A 17,218-nucleotide genomic window follows, 5' to 3' on the forward strand; every position below is an offset into this window, starting at 1 on the left:
TGAAATGAAAAACGGTATTGTTTCTGTGTTCAGCAAGAAGTTTTAGTAATCAATTCAGTTACCGCCATGCCCAAGCCAATTGTTTATATTCGTCCCATTTCCTCGAGCAATAAAATATAATCTGCCATGGGTGCCGTGTCCTTTTTGTCAATCAAATCAAAGTCCCGTCCAAAGCAAATATAGTGTGCCAGCAGAGTGTTGAGATGAGCCTCTGATGAGAGATGCAAAATGGTGTCGTAGTGTGCATGGTAGATATGAGCCATGACACGGAACAGTTGCTTGAAGATAAGTCGCACTGTTGCACGAAAATCTTTGGGAAACTCTACATCTAAAAACTCATGTAGGGTTAATATTTCAAAATAGTCCATCTAGAATATGAATAAACAATCACTATGTTGCTTGAACTACCTGCTTTAGTAGGAAAAACCGATTCATCATTCAGCACACTCTGAATCCACGCCATTGCATAGTCAATATACTGTGGTGCTGCGAGTTTCACACTACGCTTTTGACTATCCACCCATGTATACTCGCATCTATTAATACATGGTATGTTCAATACAAAGTTGGGTTGATTAGTGATAAGATTTGAATTAAATAGCAGATTATCCCAAATCGAATGTGAATGGGACAATAACATATTGCATATTCAAAACACTAGTATATCAGATATATATTATTCTTGAATCGACTTACGCTGCTCCAGCATGCATTATAGGACACGATGCAGGGGTACAGAAATCGCTCACGGATCCAAAAAACATGTTGATGTAGTGGAAAAAATCAAGGGCTGTCATACAATAATATACAGATTAGTACTGAATATGCTTGCTTTGCAAAAGATACGTCCAGCCAAGCTTAAAGTATAAACTCACTATTGGCAGCCAGCCTAGCAGTTTACAAGGTTCCAATCAGAGTCAGTAGAGATTCCAAATCCATGACAAGCACGTTCAAAAAACTTTAAATACCATTCATTCGGATCCACATATTTCGGCTGCATAGATATCTTTTTAAAACTGCCATTGACCAGACTTGCTGATGAAAAAGGCTGACAGAGAAAGAGCGGCCGTGCACCGTCTCTCTTTGATCGTCCAAACTTGCTGTATCATTTCCCAAACCGGATTTAATGCAGGTGTCAGTCAAATATGCACAAATGATGCATGAGTTGAATAGCAGCAAAGTAGGACATTCAAAGCATATTCTAGCTTTGGATCAAGACAATTGATAAATATTCAACCACGGAAGAATAAATCGAATGTTGGTAGTGAAGCATCATATAGTAGACAAAACAACATGATGGCTTATATTCACTAAAAGTCAACAGTCGTTGAATCAAGAGTGAACTCGACGACTCCAATGTGTCAAGAAAAGCCCCGAGTGCTGACTGCACATGCTCAAAAGAACAGTAAAGGCTTGCAAATAATATGTACTCGATACCAGTAGCAGTAATGGGCTCACCCGCTAAAAAAGTTCATAAAGCAAGTGTCGAGTTGATTGGAAAGTAAAAAACAAGTTGAGCAGCTTCAAAGACCTTGAAACAAGGCAACCGACATTTGCAACCACCAAACAGCCAGCACTGACAATCCTCCACCGGCGTCGCAAACCAAATAAGCCAATGTTGCTTTGTTTCAGCCTTGAGATCTCATGCAGTTTGGCCTTTTATTGTGCCGAAATGATTTAAACTTGATTATCGACACTTTGCTCAAGTCGCCATTTGGCTTTATTGTTCAAACTCGCAAATTCACCCAAAACTTAAAATGTCAGACAACGGATCTGAAAATGGAGATGTCGAGGAAAGTCTTGGCATTGGTGTAAGTAGTCCAGCATAAATTGCTTGGAATATTATGTAGAAGTTTCACTCTGATGAATTCTGTCTTAGGTGTACGAGGGCGACCGCAATGCTGCAAAGGAGCGTCACGGAACAGGAAAGAATCTGTTTGTAAACGGTGATGTGTATGAAGGAGCGTACATTCAGAGCAAGCGTCACGGAGAGGGTGTTTACAAGTGGAAGGCAGGGCATCGCTATGTTGGGGCATATGATAATAATCAGAGGCATGGTCAAGGATACTTTGTATATCCTGATGGCTCCAAATACAAAGGTAAAGATGTCATTACATTGATGGTGGATAGTTTCGCTAGTCGTGTTGCCTACGCGTTCGCATCTACATGCAGCTCACATGTATATTTCCAATACACTTATTCGTATAGGAGAATTTCAACATGGAAAGCGTCATGGACAAGGAACATACGTATATGTCAATGGTGATGTTTATCAAGGTGCTTGGGAAGACAATTTAAAGAACGGCAAAGGTACTATATTTAGAATAGCATGCTGCAGTCTTACTTCATCTGGTCACGTACTCTATTTTAAATTTTCTTGTAAATAGGTACATATATTTACCAAAACGGTGGAAAGGTAGCGCTATTGATTTGCTTGATTATCCTTGTATTGCTATTTAAAATCATTATTACTGTCCAGAACCATCATTTTAAAGATTTTACAACTATCAATTTAGAAACTTGGTATGTGGGTCCAAGGAAAGCTCGAAGGACCAGGTGAAATAGTGTATCCCGATTACAAGGTGTGTGGTGTATTTAAAACCGACGATATAATGGATATGCCTGCTATAATCCACTACACCAAGACTGGGTTTTCGCAGACCATACACGATCCAGCTCATATCGGCATGAGTACAGCGCAGGTTCTTTAATCAACAAAATGAGCAATTATAATAATAAAACATGAATAATCTGCTCTTCTATATACGCATGCATGGCTAACGCTACTATGAGCAAATATATGCAGTAGATATATATCTAGCATGGGGAAAAAGCGTCGCCAGCGTTTTGTGGTCGCCTAAAGCAACAATAAAGCTTAATTTGATTGTTTAAAATCCACTTTAATAGTTTATCAATTTAACTTATTAATTTGTGAAGTCGCTATATTTAAAAAAACCAGGGATTATAATTCCACGATATCAGCCCAAAATCTGAACGTAAATACTTTTACTATGCAAAGTGACACCAGTATCCACCGAAGTGGGCCTCCAGAGGCCAATCCGCATGGCCGCAAACGTAGCGCTGGATCGCAGATTTTGTCATTGGGCAGAATCAATTCGCCATATAGTTCTAAACCCAGCGTATCTGGAGCAAACACGGAGATACTCGAAGGAATGGAATCAAGACCTGCCAACTGGGAAAGTAGAATATCACGATCCATGGGAAGTATCCTTGATAATATTGGAGGTGGCAACGGCAGTGGTAGCAAAGACAAGAATCTTGACAAGCAGCATGACTTTCAAATGCGGCTCAACCGCACACCCGTCATTCTTGAAAATGATTTTGGGCCCATCTCGTCAATATCAATTGGAATATCCAATGAAAGCTTGCAAAAACCATTACAAGTAGACCCTCTTTCTTCATCATATCGAAACATGAATCCACGTAGCCACTATATGGCTTATTCACCATCGTCAAACTACGTATCCCCAATTGTACGGTCACGGTCTGGATTTGCACTGCATATGTTGTCCATGCAAACAATTACTGAAAAGGAAAAGGAGATTTTGCCAGGTGCATCACTACCTCTTCGACCTCTTGCTACATCTATGCCATCACATCGATCTGTCTCGGCAACTCCAGAACGGCACACGAGTAGTTTTATTGAGCATGATACTGCATTATATGCCAAAGCTGAAATGTCTAAATCCGTCAATCAGTTGTATTTGCTACAAAAAAGTAATGATAGTATTGGGGTTCCAGAAGAAGACGGATTTTTCAAAGATATTGACTCAAAGGGGTTTTCTGGAATATGGAATCACGCAGTTACACGGTAAACATTGTTTTCAGAGTAATGATACTCGTGTATAACTATGATATATTGAACAGTGATTTCACAATGACTAACTGTACAAACAACTTTTTGAACCATCAGAATCTATTTTTTAATGTATCTGATTTGGAAAGGACATGAAAATTATTTTGTAAGTATATTAGCCTTGAAACCTAGCAGTACTGATGCAATGGGACGATACCAATCAAAACTGGTTTTAGCGTACTGTCCATGCTAACTATTTATTGCGGTATAATGCTTAAAATCAACTAGTTTATCAGAATGGACACAATCGATTTTAGGAACCATTGGGCTAACATGAATGCTGCCGCACGAGTAACTGCTGCAAAGCGAATCTACTCGACATATCTATCAACTAATCGCGCAACGTTTCCTTTGCGTTGGACACATTTCATTTCTGGCCCACCAGTTGAAGATGTTATCCAAGTCATTACATTAGCCCTGGACTCTCCAAGTGCTGCAATATTTGATGATATTTCCTATATCGCTATGCAAACTTTGGAAAGCATTTATTCTGGTACATACACGCCCGTGGACTACGATATGGAGCCCATGTCATCACAAGATAGCAACCACTGCATGAAGTTTAGAAAAAGCGCATTTTACCAAGCAATGCGTAATGATTTGCGTGAGTGTTGACCTTTTAGAATCAATGGGCTGTTTTGATTGTATTTTAAAACTAAAAGTATGATTGGTGCTAACTCTATTGGTGTTATCGATTTTGAATCATATCAAGGAGGTACAATTCATCTGACCACTGTCCAGCATGCACGTGCAGTGGAACGATTAGTGGATCTATCCAATACGCTTCCCCTAGACCCAATTATTTGGGACAAAATATATACATCTTTAGAGGGTGTCTATCTAGACCACGAATCTCCCATTTCCAAATCCATTCAAACCGCAAGGAAAAATATTGGACTGCTTATTGCCCAAAGCGGATCTAATCGTGCATGGAGCACATCATCCTTGAAAGAAGAAGAGTCGCCGTTTTCATCTACAAAGATGCTTCGATCAGGAGCACAGAATACTCGTACATTTGATTCATCAGAAGCCAGCCACACCTTTCTTCCTGCTAGAGCAGGTGATAGCACAATGTGTGAATATTGTGGACTCCGACTTACATTTGATAGAGGCACAGAAGACAGTGGCTCGGCATATCGCTGCGAAAGTAAGTACTTGTGCAATGGCAATTCAGGCATTGAAATTGAACAAAATTATTGAAAGTATAAATTACTTTTAGCATGCGGCTATATTTGCCACAAGAATTGTCGTAGTCAAGTTCACGTCACATGTACCCGCTCATCAGCTGCAGTTGATCTGGATATGGGAGCTGAGGTGAATCTAATATATTACTATCTAGTACGGCGTTATGAATATACTGACTGTCTTTTTTCTTTTAAAATTATACACGATCTCCACTGTAGGTGCATTCGGAAAAAATTAGACTCGTCAGTGAAAAGCTTGCTGCTCTTGAAAAGGAAGTTGATATTGAAATGAAAATTCGAGATGGCCTTGAAAAAATCACTAAAGCCAAGCATCTTTCCGGACTGGGAGGATCAAATATAGCTGGAAGTGGAAATCTTTCTGGTGGGGGCACAGTTGGCATTGGGAAATCTAGACTCAAAAAACCCACGTCGATTGAGCAAGAAGTCACATCCCAGCTTGAGAGAAACACCAAGCGATTGGCTGCACTCAAACATGAAATACAAAAAAGACATTTGCAGCTTCAAAATTTACAATCTATAGTCGTAGCAACAGCTTCTTCGACACACTCGGATTCTATTTCTGAATTGTCCAAAACAATAAGTTGTTGTGATTTATCCAACCAAAATGGTATCGTGAATGCGTCAAATAACAGTATCAGTGGAGGAATGCGCTCCCTAAACGCATCATACAACCCACAATCAGTAAGTTTCCAAACTATTTGTGATTCTAGATGATTATTTTATCAATTTTTTAAAATATATTTGTCATAATGTACAAGACATCACGACTCGCACACACAGACGAGATGCACGATGGTGGCTTGATTAGAGTTTTGATTCAAGATCCATCTACAAAAACAGAGTCTAAAAAGGCAATTTATATTGGTGAAAATCAGTCTACAGTCGAGGTTATTGAACGGATTTTGGAAAAAGCCAATCTGCCTGGAATTCCGACAGAATTCGAACTATCATACACACGGCCAGATGGAGGTGGGAAAACATGATTTAAATATTGATGATATTGCTTAAACAGGTAGCTGATGTCATCATTTATTAGGGCGAGTTTTGGTCAAGGACGAAGATCGGCCGTTGCAGATTGAAGATGTGGACTTTTCTGTGATGTTTTTTAAAATTTCGGTACCTGTGCATTCTATTTCAATTTAGTTGCTTTGTACCGCAGATACTAACACAATTTAAATATCGGCTGTGTATAGCATCGAGAAGAACCCATACCTCGTAATTTAAACAATCCTTTGATCAAGAAGCAACGGGAAATTCTCATGGAAATCTACGAATCTGAAATGAACTACTCACAAGATCTTAAACTTATTGTTCAAGTATGTAGATTTACTTTTGTCAAATGATTCAACACAATGTTAAACGTGTATCTAAACTTTACTCTGTATCAATAGACATTTTTAAAGCCGTTTGAGTCATCTGGAATGCTGGATATGCCTACTTTGGAAAATATCTTTAGCAACATTGAGGAAATTGTAACAATTCACGAGTCGTTGGGAAAATCTTTAAAGGAAGTCACCAATGACACAAATTTTCAAGCAAATACAATTATCAAGTGCTTTACAGATTCGGTAAGCTTGGCTACTAATATATTACCATTGTACACGGATGCAAATTACTTATTCTACTTTGATGCATTTAGGTTTTGCAAATGAAATGCTACACAATCTATTGTGGCAACCAACACAATGCTCGAAGAACACTTGGAAAGCTTATTACTGACTCGGCATTTGCTAAACTCGTACAGGTATGTATTTTGAACAATCATTTGGTTAAAACTTGAAATTAGTACTTACTTTACTATCTATACTATTATAAATGCATTTAGAAATGCGAGGCAAATCCAAAACTGCACAAGCTTTCTTTGGCAGATATGTTGGTGAAACCTATGCATCGTATTACTCGATATCCATTGCTGTTTAAACGGCTTTTACCAAATCTCGGTACCGATAGTCGAGAATTTATAGCGCTTAGTGGTTTGCTTATTGAGATTGAAGCCGTGATTTTTTTGGTCAACGAAACAATTAAAATGAGAGAAGCAACTTTTCGTATTCATCAGCTTGATGAGGTGCTCGACTTTGGTGTAGTCTCAGAGGTATAATATGGTTTTTATAATTATATGAAATGCTGTTATTCAAAGCTGATTTTATACACGTGCTGAATATACTATGTTTTTAAATCGACAGAAATTTAAAATTGCAATTGAAGGTCGAAGTCTAATATCGGAAAAGCTGTTGCTGTATTTCAAAAAATCATCCAATATTCCAGTAGAAATTACAGTTTTTTTGTTTTCTGATATGCTTTTACTAGTTAAATCTAAGCGGCCAGACCATTTGATGCTAATGAAGGCACCCATTCCCCTTGAATCTGTCGTTATTTTGGATAAACCGGATGAAATCGGTGAGAAATTGAGCAGGATAAAATAATTTGCTTTCTAGCTACTTTTGTCCATGCATTATACTGCAGTACTTTAAACTAACAGCATTATTTTAGACAAAAACTTATTCCAAATTATACATCTTGAAGAAGATACGCATTTAATGCAAGCATTTAGTTCCTATGATAAAAATACATGGCTTCAGGAGGCAGAATCAACTCGATCACATTTCAGCGCCATCCACTATGATTTGGAGTCTAATTACATGCGTATTCAAACAGAGCGGTATCGTATCATGAACTTGGAAAAACCTACAGTGAATCACGAAACAAATATATCTACTCAACAGGAATTATATGATCAAGCCAATGGACTTTCTCTTGGCGTGTTAGCAAAAATAAGGCGACGAGGGTCAGACACATCCACAAAGAAAAAAACAATACTCGGCGAGGCTGAGCAACTGCGGAATGAAGATGGGCAGATCAAACGGCAATCATCACTACTGCAAATATTTCGATCACGTAAACAAGAGGAATCGTTAGATCCTACATCATCTTTAGAGCTGAATGAGTGTGATTTGTCAGCGAGTCAATGGGTACACGATCGCTCACGACAACTCTCTAGCCAGTCTACTAATGCAATAAATGCCTATCAAACCGAGCAAATCCGTGAATCAATTGCTGCTTCTGGACGAGGTTTTGACACCTCATACGGCAATCCTGGTAGTGCAGGAATGATTCAGCGAAATGATAACCGAATTCTTGTTCGAGGAAGTACGACAGACATGTTGGTAGAAAAACCTGAATGCAGTACAGCAACCACCAGCCCAAAAATATCCGACTCACATGGATTATCCAGCAGCAAAGGATATCTGGGTCGTAAAACAACAACATCCAAGATGATTACACGAATCTTTCGCATGTCATCGCCCGCAGTCGATAAAACACAGGAAAAGCCAAGTATCAATGGTCGTTCCATACATAATTTTTCAAACACAAATGAAACCAACAGTGTAATTACTTTACAAGCAACAGGATCTAACGTAGTGCCAGCAGTGACCAACCCAGACGTCAGGTCATTGGAAAACTTTGATATTGATTCGCTCTTGGCAGAAGGAATAGCTCCGGAAAACCTGGACAGTTACCATCAACAAGTAAAAAAGAAACGAGATCTAATGGGAGTTATTGGCAAAATGAAGCGATCGCTCAATCCAGTATCAAATTCGGAATCCCCTGTGCCTGGTCAATCATAAATGTATTGATTTTTCACCAAACTATCATATTTCCACTCCTAAGCTGAACCACTGTTTTTACCATAATTGAAACCATTTCATATACCTCCAAAATACATGAATTTCAAAAAAATATTTAAGCTTATTCTATAGTATGTGTAGCTTTTCACTGGACCAAACCAAGTTGTCAATGATCCTGATAACAATATTACGTGGAAAAACCAACTCTTGTGAGTGACGAACAGATTGGTAACAAGGAATGTATCGAGGCTTTTATTGACAACAGTAGAACAGTGAATCCAGATATCTGGATTTCAATGGACGGGTCTAGTATCAAACTTGTCGATCTAGAATGTATGGTTATGCAAAAACAAGAATGTAAGGTCTAAACACAACAGATTAAAACTGTGGTTTGATTGTGTGCATCATACAATGGTCGGTATGTTTGAGGCTGACCAAGGAAGCTGTCAAGATCGTAATATTGACTTTCTAAACAACGACATGCAACATTTTCAAACATGCATGCTATTCTAGACAGTATTACATTCCACAAAGCAACTTTCTGATTAGACATGGTTTACCAACCATTCAACAAACAGCGCGCAGATTGGAACCATACCACACAGTTCCATACTATCCATTCCTAAGCCTTGCAGAAAATGACTCGAGTATAATAAATGGTGTCGCTAAATTTCCATGTTAGATTTTACTAAAAAATATAGTCCCAGACCTTGACATGACTAGATTTGAATAAAAATGTCGCCTGAAACACTCGCTGATACGCTTTGGATCTACATAACGCAAACCATTCATTCATAATAAATCTACAGTATTGTTTTCAACAAGCGGTCGCACTTTGCTATATCTCAGTAAATACATTTGGTCTTTTTTCATCAAAATAGTTTCCCTAGATTTGGAAACCAACAGTTGATTAGTTTACAAATTTGGAAAAACTTGGCGGCCTGTCTGCATGTATGACATATCTTACATCTCATTAATTTGAAGATCCCCCACATCTTGTGTAACTCTACAGAATACAGCAGTGTCTAGATCTGGTTTCATGACTGTAATGAATGCTTTAGCAAGTTGTTTAAATTGTAATCATTACAAAATCAAAAAACATACGCATTTCATCACTGTCCAAAGCTTGCCATTGCTTTGATAAATTCCCCAAATAGGATCCTTTGTGATATGTCTGAATCAGTGTTTGAAATCTATATTTTAATCCGTCAAATATATACTATTTAGGATCAAAGTCCACAGCAATCCAAAATATCTCAAAACAAACCTTTCAGCAAAAAAAAGCTCTTCATCTGACATGCACATTCGTAACTCTGGATCAGATAGTAGGTAGATTGTCATGTGCTGAATCTACAGCAAATACAATGATATGAAAACAAGTTCATACAATATATTAATTAAGCAGAACATCAGTAGTTGTAGAACATGTACAGTATACCTTTCCAAGCCTTAGTCTAATATAACTCCGAAGCACAAATTTTATTCTCTCGAGCTCAAGCCCATAGATGAATTTCAAAAAATTAAATGTGGGTTGGCCAGAATAACGGAGATGCACGCCTTCTTGCTAGAAACAAATGGTTAGATGTAGAATCATCCATGTTAATTAAATGTCTTATATAATTTGTATAGATGATAGTGAATAGTGTTTTTTTGAAATGGATTCAACCTGAGTTTCAACAATAAATCGCAACTGAGAAACAAGATCGTGCTGGAATGGAAGTAGATCAGGAGCAGCCTTTTCATTCACCCAAGCTCGAATCATACTCTGATAAATATCAGCAGCAGGAGGTTTTTGAATTGGCTGTATGTTTTCACCAGCGTTCAATATCTCATCTAGCTCAGCATCGCTTCCAATCATTTTATTGTCGAGTAGAATTCAGTCCGAAACCATTTCAAACCAAACCATGTTATCACGTGATCTAAAATAGATTTGCTGCTGCCATTTGGTCATCGACTATATTGACCAACAAGCTATTCCAAAGTCGACTCTTTAAAAATAGTATTTGTATTGATCAAGATATTCAAGCAAATGAGATTTATTCCGTGTAAAAAAGCAATGCAACAAGCACTTCAAAATAAACTATTACAGCCATCATCATATAAAAAGAGGATCAAGTGTCAAATTCAAGTATTTCTAATAGAAAAGATTAAAATGGCATCAACGCTTTAATCACAATGCATCTGTTTTTAGAAATGGAAACCGGATCGATCTACTCCACTTCTTCAACTGTGGCTCCCTTTTCAGCATCTGGTTGAGCCGATCGCACATCTGCACTCATGAGTTGAACAATCAAATCCAAAACCGGTCCAGGCAACGACTTTTCAAATGCTTCAAAAATCATAACAGCTTCTGGATGCACTTTTAGAGCACGGTAAAAACATACCGCTGCAGCTTCATATCCAGCAGGTCCTATATAATTTAAAGTCGAATTAGGCTTCAACTATTCAAAAGCAACCAACAAAGTAGCCAGTATGTCCTTATAAAGACAGATTAAACCTCGTGAAAATAAAAAGACAGTTTTACCTCGAGAGAGCAGAGTTTCGCCCATCATAAGATGTTTACTAAAATAAGCCTGTGCATCTTGCGCATTGGTAGGCAGAGGTTCATCCTCTAGCTCAAACATAGTCGATGAATCAGCACCGCCTTGGGCACGACGAGTTGCTGCAGCTGCAGCCTGCACTTGGGCAGCTCGGCTGGAACGAATCTTTTGCGCTGCTCGCTGTTGATCTCCTGCAGAGTAGATGAATTCATAGTTCAATCAAAATATACATACTAATAAGTTGAAGTATATATCCATGAAGCCAAGCTTTAAATAGTCTATAGCATGATCTCAAATAAACTGTAGTTGTGTTCGAGGATCATATAATGGTCAACATACTGATTTTTTTTCTAAACTCTGGACTGGTGTTTCTCCGGTAATCAAAGTAGATTGCATATCCAAGAACACCGACAGCAGCAAAAGCTGCAGCAGCAGTGAACACACGGCCAAGTGAAAGTGTCTCTGTCATTATAGTGCACCAAATAAAAACTGTTCAAAGGGAAAGAAAGAAAATCTTGAAAACTTTAGTTGCTTCACGTTGATGCTGACCGACTCTCGAGTTTGATCCGTCAGAATTTACAGCCGTATTCACGTAAAATGAAGCACTTTGTATTTATGTTGTAGTGATTGTTTTGGAACAATAATTGAGTAGTCGTTGTTTTTTTACTAGAAATGGATCGCTTTTTATATCAAAGCTCTGCTGTATTCTAGCACCAGATACGTTCTAGTTCAAGATCGCACATCTTAGGAATGCAACTATTGTTTCCATTCCAATTACTCAGTGTCATAATTTTTGTTTTGAAAAAAGAAAGTTGAAGGTTGAAAAGATGTCAAGGTGAATATTCGCTCTGTATTTTTGTACAAGAATGGGCACGGAGAAGTCCAATGAATTAAAGTTTATAAAACAATATTATCCAGTAAGATTGGTACCAAATATGAGACTGTTTATTATGTATTTTGACTTTGTATTCCATTATACATGAATACGGCTGTAGATTCAAAGAAAATTCAACCAAGTTTAAGTTGCTTGTTCAGTCAATACAATATGTTGATATTCTCACCGTCTATTATAAACTAAATTCAATCTTATACATCACGTTAACCAGTTGTTTTATTGGCACCAGATAGGATGAGCTTACTCTTGCAGTAACCACATCCATGAGTTGCAACATTGATAGATTTACTATGTCTCCCGTAGCTGTTTTGCATATTATATATCAATCCAATTGAATTGAATCGAGTTCAATCAGTTTCTGTCTAATCTCGAAAAAACACACATTGCAATCCAAAAAAGCTTACTTTCGACCGCATTTGACATTTGTACATGAATATGTAAATTTGTATGCAATGTCATACGAATGGCATCTAGATACCTTGATGTGTTCGTATGCATTCATGGCTCGATCTCCCCTAGAAACGCCAAATGTTGAATCAGTTTTTAACTACAGTGCTATAGATTGATAAGATATCGTATTTACCATGCTTTGAATAATTTTCCGTGTGGATTCGAATTATCTCCATCAATAACCCAGCACGCAGCATGGCACATCTCATGCATAAGAGTGTTGCATAGTTTATCTTGAGTATCCAAAACTTTGGACGCAAGTTCTATACGAGCTATACGATTCCATCCACCTGAGCCATTTTTTTGGCTGGTTTATATGCATTAGATGACATTGAATAATCAATATTGTTTATCAACTATCCATTTGCGCTGAGCAAAATAACAAGAATACAACCCCGTTGTTCAAGTAAATACCTATGCGTGTGCGTTCTTCCAGCAGTTTTGTTGAGTCGAACTGACCATTCAATAACCATGTCATCCGGAAGTTTAGACTCAAATACACGATTATTGAATTCACAAAATAAATGCCGTGAAAGAGTTTCCTTATTTTTTAGCATAGCTCCAGAATACTTTTTTCTTATAGCTTCAATAAAACATACCATTAGACGAGTATTTCAATCAAAAAAACATATTTAGTTTTAGCTCTTACATTTTGGTGTAGATGGCGATTGAACTAAATGCAACATTTTTTTAGTAAGCGACTCTGGGCTGTAATGTGGCAACCATATATCATGTTGTGCCGGAATTGATTCAGGTGCATCATCACTAAAATAATACGTTTAGATTTTGGGTAAAACTCAAGCCAAAATGGCAGCAATACAGATTAATAGTAAAGTAACTTACGTTTCAAATGATTCAATCTTTGGTAGCTTCTCATTGTCAATATAAGCATCGCGAAAAGAAGCCTTCAAGTTTTTTGCTAGGTTTGCAGCTAGTAATTTTTTGGTATGACTTGAAATGGGAGTATGATCATTGACTGCCAATCGCCGATCGGATTTGATCTGTGTCAGACAAGGTATTGACAGACTTGAAATACTGCTGGCTGTAGAAAAACTAGCTGAAAGATGTTGCTGACACTCAACATCCGTGTCATCGTCGCTAGAAATTACAATAATATTTTTATGGCGTTGAGCGCTAGGCGTAGATATACATATTTCTAGACTGTCATCAGATTCACTGGATATGGCTGTAACACGACGGAATGTGCGATTAGACCTCATTGTAGGATGATCGCTGTCATCAGATTCGCTTGACAAGGATTCGATTTCAAACGCATTGGTAGGATCATAATCAACTGTAGACACTGTTTTTTCCAGATTGACGCCCTGATTCACATCGAGTGATGGTGCCAAAGTAAATTTGTCTACAGTAGCTTGTGGATTTGAAGCCAGAGTACTTGAAATACAGTCTTTAACCTCAACATTTGAGTATACCTTACTGTCAGCACTGTCTGATTCAAAATTTTGAATTGGTCGACTTGTTTGACAGGCTGTTAAAGATGTAGACAATTTTAGAGAACTAGAGTCCAAGGTATTATATATATTACAACTATTAATGCGACTGGATGATCCAAGGCTTAGTTTGTCAAAAGACTCCAATGCAAGATCAACCTCGTTAGCAATGAGCTGTGTTTGCAACCTGGAGGTTGAGTCTGGAGGTAGAGCACTGCAAGTCCGAGGTATAATGGTTTCAAAGTCGTCTGAACTACATGGATTAATAGGCTCTGATTGATTTCCAATAAACTCTACAGTACTACCAGACGATACAACTGGAGTTGGTAAGTTGGTTTTACTAACTAGGGACTTTAGTAAAAAGCTGCAGGATGAAGTAGCAATAGTGGTCGGTGAAGATATGTAAAAATCGGATTCATCAGCGGAAAAATAGGCAGTAGAAGTACTGCAGTCATCATCATCCGTACTATAGGCTGTTTGTAATGCCATGGGTATAAAATTGCTGCAAGTTCAAGATTAAAATCTGAAAACTGTCCGAATAAACAATTATTTCCAACTCCAACGCGACTTGATCAAACAATCCGACGCGTCGCTCCTGTCGATTCAAATCTGCAACACTAGCCTGAGAGTTGGCAATGGACAGTAGCAGCACTAGTCACATAATGAACAGTAAAAATAATGTGGAATTTAGTAGTACGGCGCTAGACAAAAAGTATAATGAAACTATTTTGCCAATGAGTGATTATTCAACAATACCCATGACTGCTCAAGACTGCTCAACCAGTACTGCAACTACTGCTAAAACTGCTCAACAGCAAATTCCTCAAAGTAGTGAACTACTTGGATTTAATAATGCAACCTGTCTTCAAAAAAGCAGTTTTGCAGACATGTCTATTCCTATCGCCGCTTCATCTATGTGTAGTCAAACTGCACCAGTATTTGAGCAACTTTCTAAAAAATCAACAGTCGGCAACAATCAAGAAAAATCCATCGGTAATAAGAACAATCAACTTGAATCATTTGAAAATACTATATTCTCAGTCATTATTTTGATTTCATTGCAAACTAACTCTTGTCTGATTTATGATACTGGCAATAGATCCATCACACCTTTCCAAGCTTGAAAAATCCGAATTATCACATATTGAGCCATCTCAAATAACTAAATGTGATAACTTGAATACTTGTACTCAAAATAATCCGAAATCATCCATACCTGCTACTTTTGATTCCAAGATTGACTTTCCTCGGTCAATAGATGCTAAAAAACAATTGGAATCCTTCAATGAATCTTCAGGTTTGTTTTACAATATATCTCCAAGCAATAGTTTTGACAAAAATTCATTTCTATTTGATAAAAAACATGCATCAAATTATAAAAACCCAGTTAATCGAGATATTCAAGGTACTGCAAGAACACGAGACAATCAAGCATTATTTGCAAAAGTCGTTGAATCTGATAACAGATTCAAGACACCAGAAATCCAATCTAATCCATTTTACCAAGCCTGCTACTCCAATATTGATAATTTTCAAAACCGATCCAACCACCATATGAACCAGAATAAGCACAAGATCAATTTGAAACAATACAACGCCAACACTCGTTGCAATAAAAAGTCGAGTCGTATGGGCGATTACTATTTTGAAAAACACTCTCCATCCGCTACTGACACTGGTGTATTTTCTTCCCTTAAAACTGAGCCTTTCAAACAGTTGGATTTACATGAACTGATCAAGCATATATCCTTTGTTAAACACGAAAAGGATGATACTGTTTACGATCTTTCTAATCTGTTTAATCAGATGAACCTTCAGCTAAAACACTCGGCCAAAGAAATAAAATCAATGTCTACCTGTATTCAGCAACTTGAAACTGCACTTCAGGCGACTAGATCGGAATACAAGCGTGATACTGTGTCACATCTATCTTCAAGTCAAGAACGATTGCTGGAACTACATAGTATGCATGCTAAAGTGGAGTCTCTTGAAAGTGCATTGCATTCACAGCTAAAAACAACAACTCGACTTACCAACTCTGCTACTCGTGAATTGGAATTTGAACTGTATAAAAAGAAACTGGATGTAAAATATCTTGAAAATGCTGCCCAAAACCAACGAGAGCGTGAACAGCATTTTGCCAAAGAAAATTATTTGGCTATTTCCCGATACATTCAACGTCTAAAAGAAATTCAAAAGGAAAATGAGCGGCAAAAGCAAGTTCAAAACATAAAAGCACTTTATGCCATGACTAGCAAGCAAACCGGATCTACTCAGAATCTTGTGCATCAGCTCACAGTGCGACTAAGAGAATCCCAAAACAAATGACTCGTGACTATCTTTTTTGCTTATATGGATTCATCAATCTATGCTAATGGATTTAACAGTAAATATTGGCAATTTTCTCAAAGCATTTTGATGATATCAAACTAGAATTATATTTTATATTTCCCAAAAAAACGCGATAATTACGAGCAGCTCCAATCACACTATATTTTGGGTAGATCTCATAAAGCTCCCTGTACTTGACATTCAAATTAAAACTATTATACTACCCAATTACTTGATTACACATTGATTCAGTAAATAGATATCATGGGCATTGAATCCCTGCATTTCTATCATGATGGAAAGAAATAGTTTATGAGACTCGCCAAATAATAGTTTTATTCAAGAGTTGCGAGTACATAGGAATTCCAAAAAAAAGAAGTTGGAAAAGTTGAGCAAGAGTGATGTTCATTATAAGGCTATAACCAGACATTGTGTTTTTAATCAGATATGTAAGATTTACATGCAGAAACGAATGTTCAAGTCAATCATAGTACTCGAGTAATTTGTGTCCTAAAGACTCGGACACGCTTGCGTTTTAGCTCAAGAAAACGAAGAACGCGATATTCAGTAGACTCGATGTAAAACATCATTTCATGAGACTTGCTGTTTATTATACACTAGTACTTTGTGTTTCGTTTTTATAAATATGACTGTAAATTGGGGAAATGTCAAATGTTGGGTTTGAAAGCTCAGCTTATACTAGATTTTTACATTTCAAAAAGTATCAACCAGTTGGTTAATGGTATAAAAGCTAAACTGTGTTATATTTGAAACCTCGTATAATATAGCACACTGCCAAATGCTCCAGCACTCGTGTCTATTTTTTAGAAATAGTAACAACAT

At 37.5% G+C, this 17,218-nt stretch overlaps 8 protein-coding genes across 8 annotated transcripts; 4 read left to right on the forward strand and 4 right to left on the reverse strand.

The window, feature by feature from the left end:
* Positions 1-83: 83 nt before the first annotated feature.
* On the reverse strand, positions 84-1,000 carry BATDEDRAFT_26661 (uncharacterized protein; the record flags this gene model as incomplete). Its single annotated transcript, XM_006680665.1, has 5 exons — positions 84-328; positions 409-536; positions 697-790; positions 876-889; positions 969-1,000. The coding sequence occupies 5 exons, from the start codon at positions 998-1,000 to the stop codon at positions 84-86; spliced, it is 513 nt and encodes a 170-aa protein (XP_006680728.1).
* Positions 1,001-1,757: 757 nt separating this feature from the next.
* On the forward strand, positions 1,758-2,898 carry BATDEDRAFT_90487 (uncharacterized protein; the record flags this gene model as incomplete). Its single annotated transcript, XM_006680819.1, has 5 exons — positions 1,758-1,811; positions 1,880-2,099; positions 2,209-2,310; positions 2,388-2,416; positions 2,517-2,898. The coding sequence occupies 5 exons, from the start codon at positions 1,758-1,760 to the stop codon at positions 2,709-2,711; spliced, it is 600 nt and encodes a 199-aa protein (XP_006680882.1). The 3' UTR covers positions 2,712-2,898.
* A 113-nt stretch (positions 2,899-3,011) lies between these two features.
* BATDEDRAFT_90699 (uncharacterized protein) lies at positions 3,012-3,836 on the forward strand (the record flags this gene model as incomplete). The annotated part of the gene is made up of 1 exon (XM_006680820.1): positions 3,012-3,836. The coding sequence occupies one exon, from the start codon at positions 3,012-3,014 to the stop codon at positions 3,834-3,836; it is 825 nt and encodes a 274-aa protein (XP_006680883.1).
* Positions 3,837-4,150: 314 nt separating this feature from the next.
* BATDEDRAFT_90488 (uncharacterized protein) lies at positions 4,151-8,813 on the forward strand (the record flags this gene model as incomplete). The annotated part of the gene is made up of 12 exons (XM_006680821.1): positions 4,151-4,481; positions 4,590-5,024; positions 5,097-5,191; positions 5,281-5,763; positions 5,841-6,051; positions 6,119-6,198; positions 6,276-6,398; positions 6,474-6,650; positions 6,722-6,826; positions 6,908-7,174; positions 7,266-7,479; positions 7,573-8,813. 12 exons carry the CDS (start codon positions 4,151-4,153, stop codon positions 8,706-8,708), a joined length of 3,657 nt encoding a protein of 1,218 aa, XP_006680884.1. The 3' UTR covers positions 8,709-8,813.
* A 188-nt stretch (positions 8,814-9,001) lies between these two features.
* BATDEDRAFT_26664 (DNA replication protein SLD5) lies at positions 9,002-10,566 on the reverse strand (the record flags this gene model as incomplete). The annotated part of the gene is made up of 7 exons (XM_006680666.1): positions 9,002-9,034; positions 9,418-9,478; positions 9,676-9,763; positions 9,813-9,901; positions 9,976-10,058; positions 10,147-10,272; positions 10,375-10,566. 7 exons carry the CDS (start codon positions 10,564-10,566, stop codon positions 9,002-9,004), a joined length of 672 nt encoding a protein of 223 aa, XP_006680729.1.
* A 160-nt stretch (positions 10,567-10,726) lies between these two features.
* Positions 10,727-11,717, reverse strand: BATDEDRAFT_90489 (uncharacterized protein; the record flags this gene model as incomplete). Its single annotated transcript, XM_006680894.1, has 3 exons — positions 10,727-11,118; positions 11,233-11,439; positions 11,588-11,717. The coding sequence occupies 3 exons, from the start codon at positions 11,715-11,717 to the stop codon at positions 10,919-10,921; spliced, it is 537 nt and encodes a 178-aa protein (XP_006680957.1). The 3' UTR covers positions 10,727-10,918.
* A 617-nt stretch (positions 11,718-12,334) lies between these two features.
* BATDEDRAFT_90490 (uncharacterized protein) lies at positions 12,335-14,533 on the reverse strand (the record flags this gene model as incomplete). Its single annotated transcript, XM_006680895.1, has 6 exons — positions 12,335-12,446; positions 12,548-12,658; positions 12,727-12,900; positions 13,008-13,176; positions 13,243-13,358; positions 13,437-14,533. 6 exons carry the CDS (start codon positions 14,531-14,533, stop codon positions 12,347-12,349), a joined length of 1,767 nt encoding a protein of 588 aa, XP_006680958.1. The 3' UTR covers positions 12,335-12,346.
* Positions 14,534-14,802: 269 nt separating this feature from the next.
* BATDEDRAFT_26667 (uncharacterized protein) lies at positions 14,803-16,372 on the forward strand (the record flags this gene model as incomplete). The annotated part of the gene is made up of 3 exons (XM_006680667.1): positions 14,803-15,037; positions 15,144-15,341; positions 15,432-16,372. The coding sequence occupies 3 exons, from the start codon at positions 14,803-14,805 to the stop codon at positions 16,370-16,372; spliced, it is 1,374 nt and encodes a 457-aa protein (XP_006680730.1).
* Between the last annotated feature and the right edge of the window lie 846 nt (positions 16,373-17,218).

Source organism: Batrachochytrium dendrobatidis, assembly GCF_000203795.2.
Source record: "Batrachochytrium dendrobatidis JAM81 unplaced genomic scaffold BATDEscaffold_10, whole genome shotgun sequence".
Lineage (NCBI taxonomy): Eukaryota > Fungi > Chytridiomycota > Chytridiomycetes > Rhizophydiales > Batrachochytrium > Batrachochytrium dendrobatidis.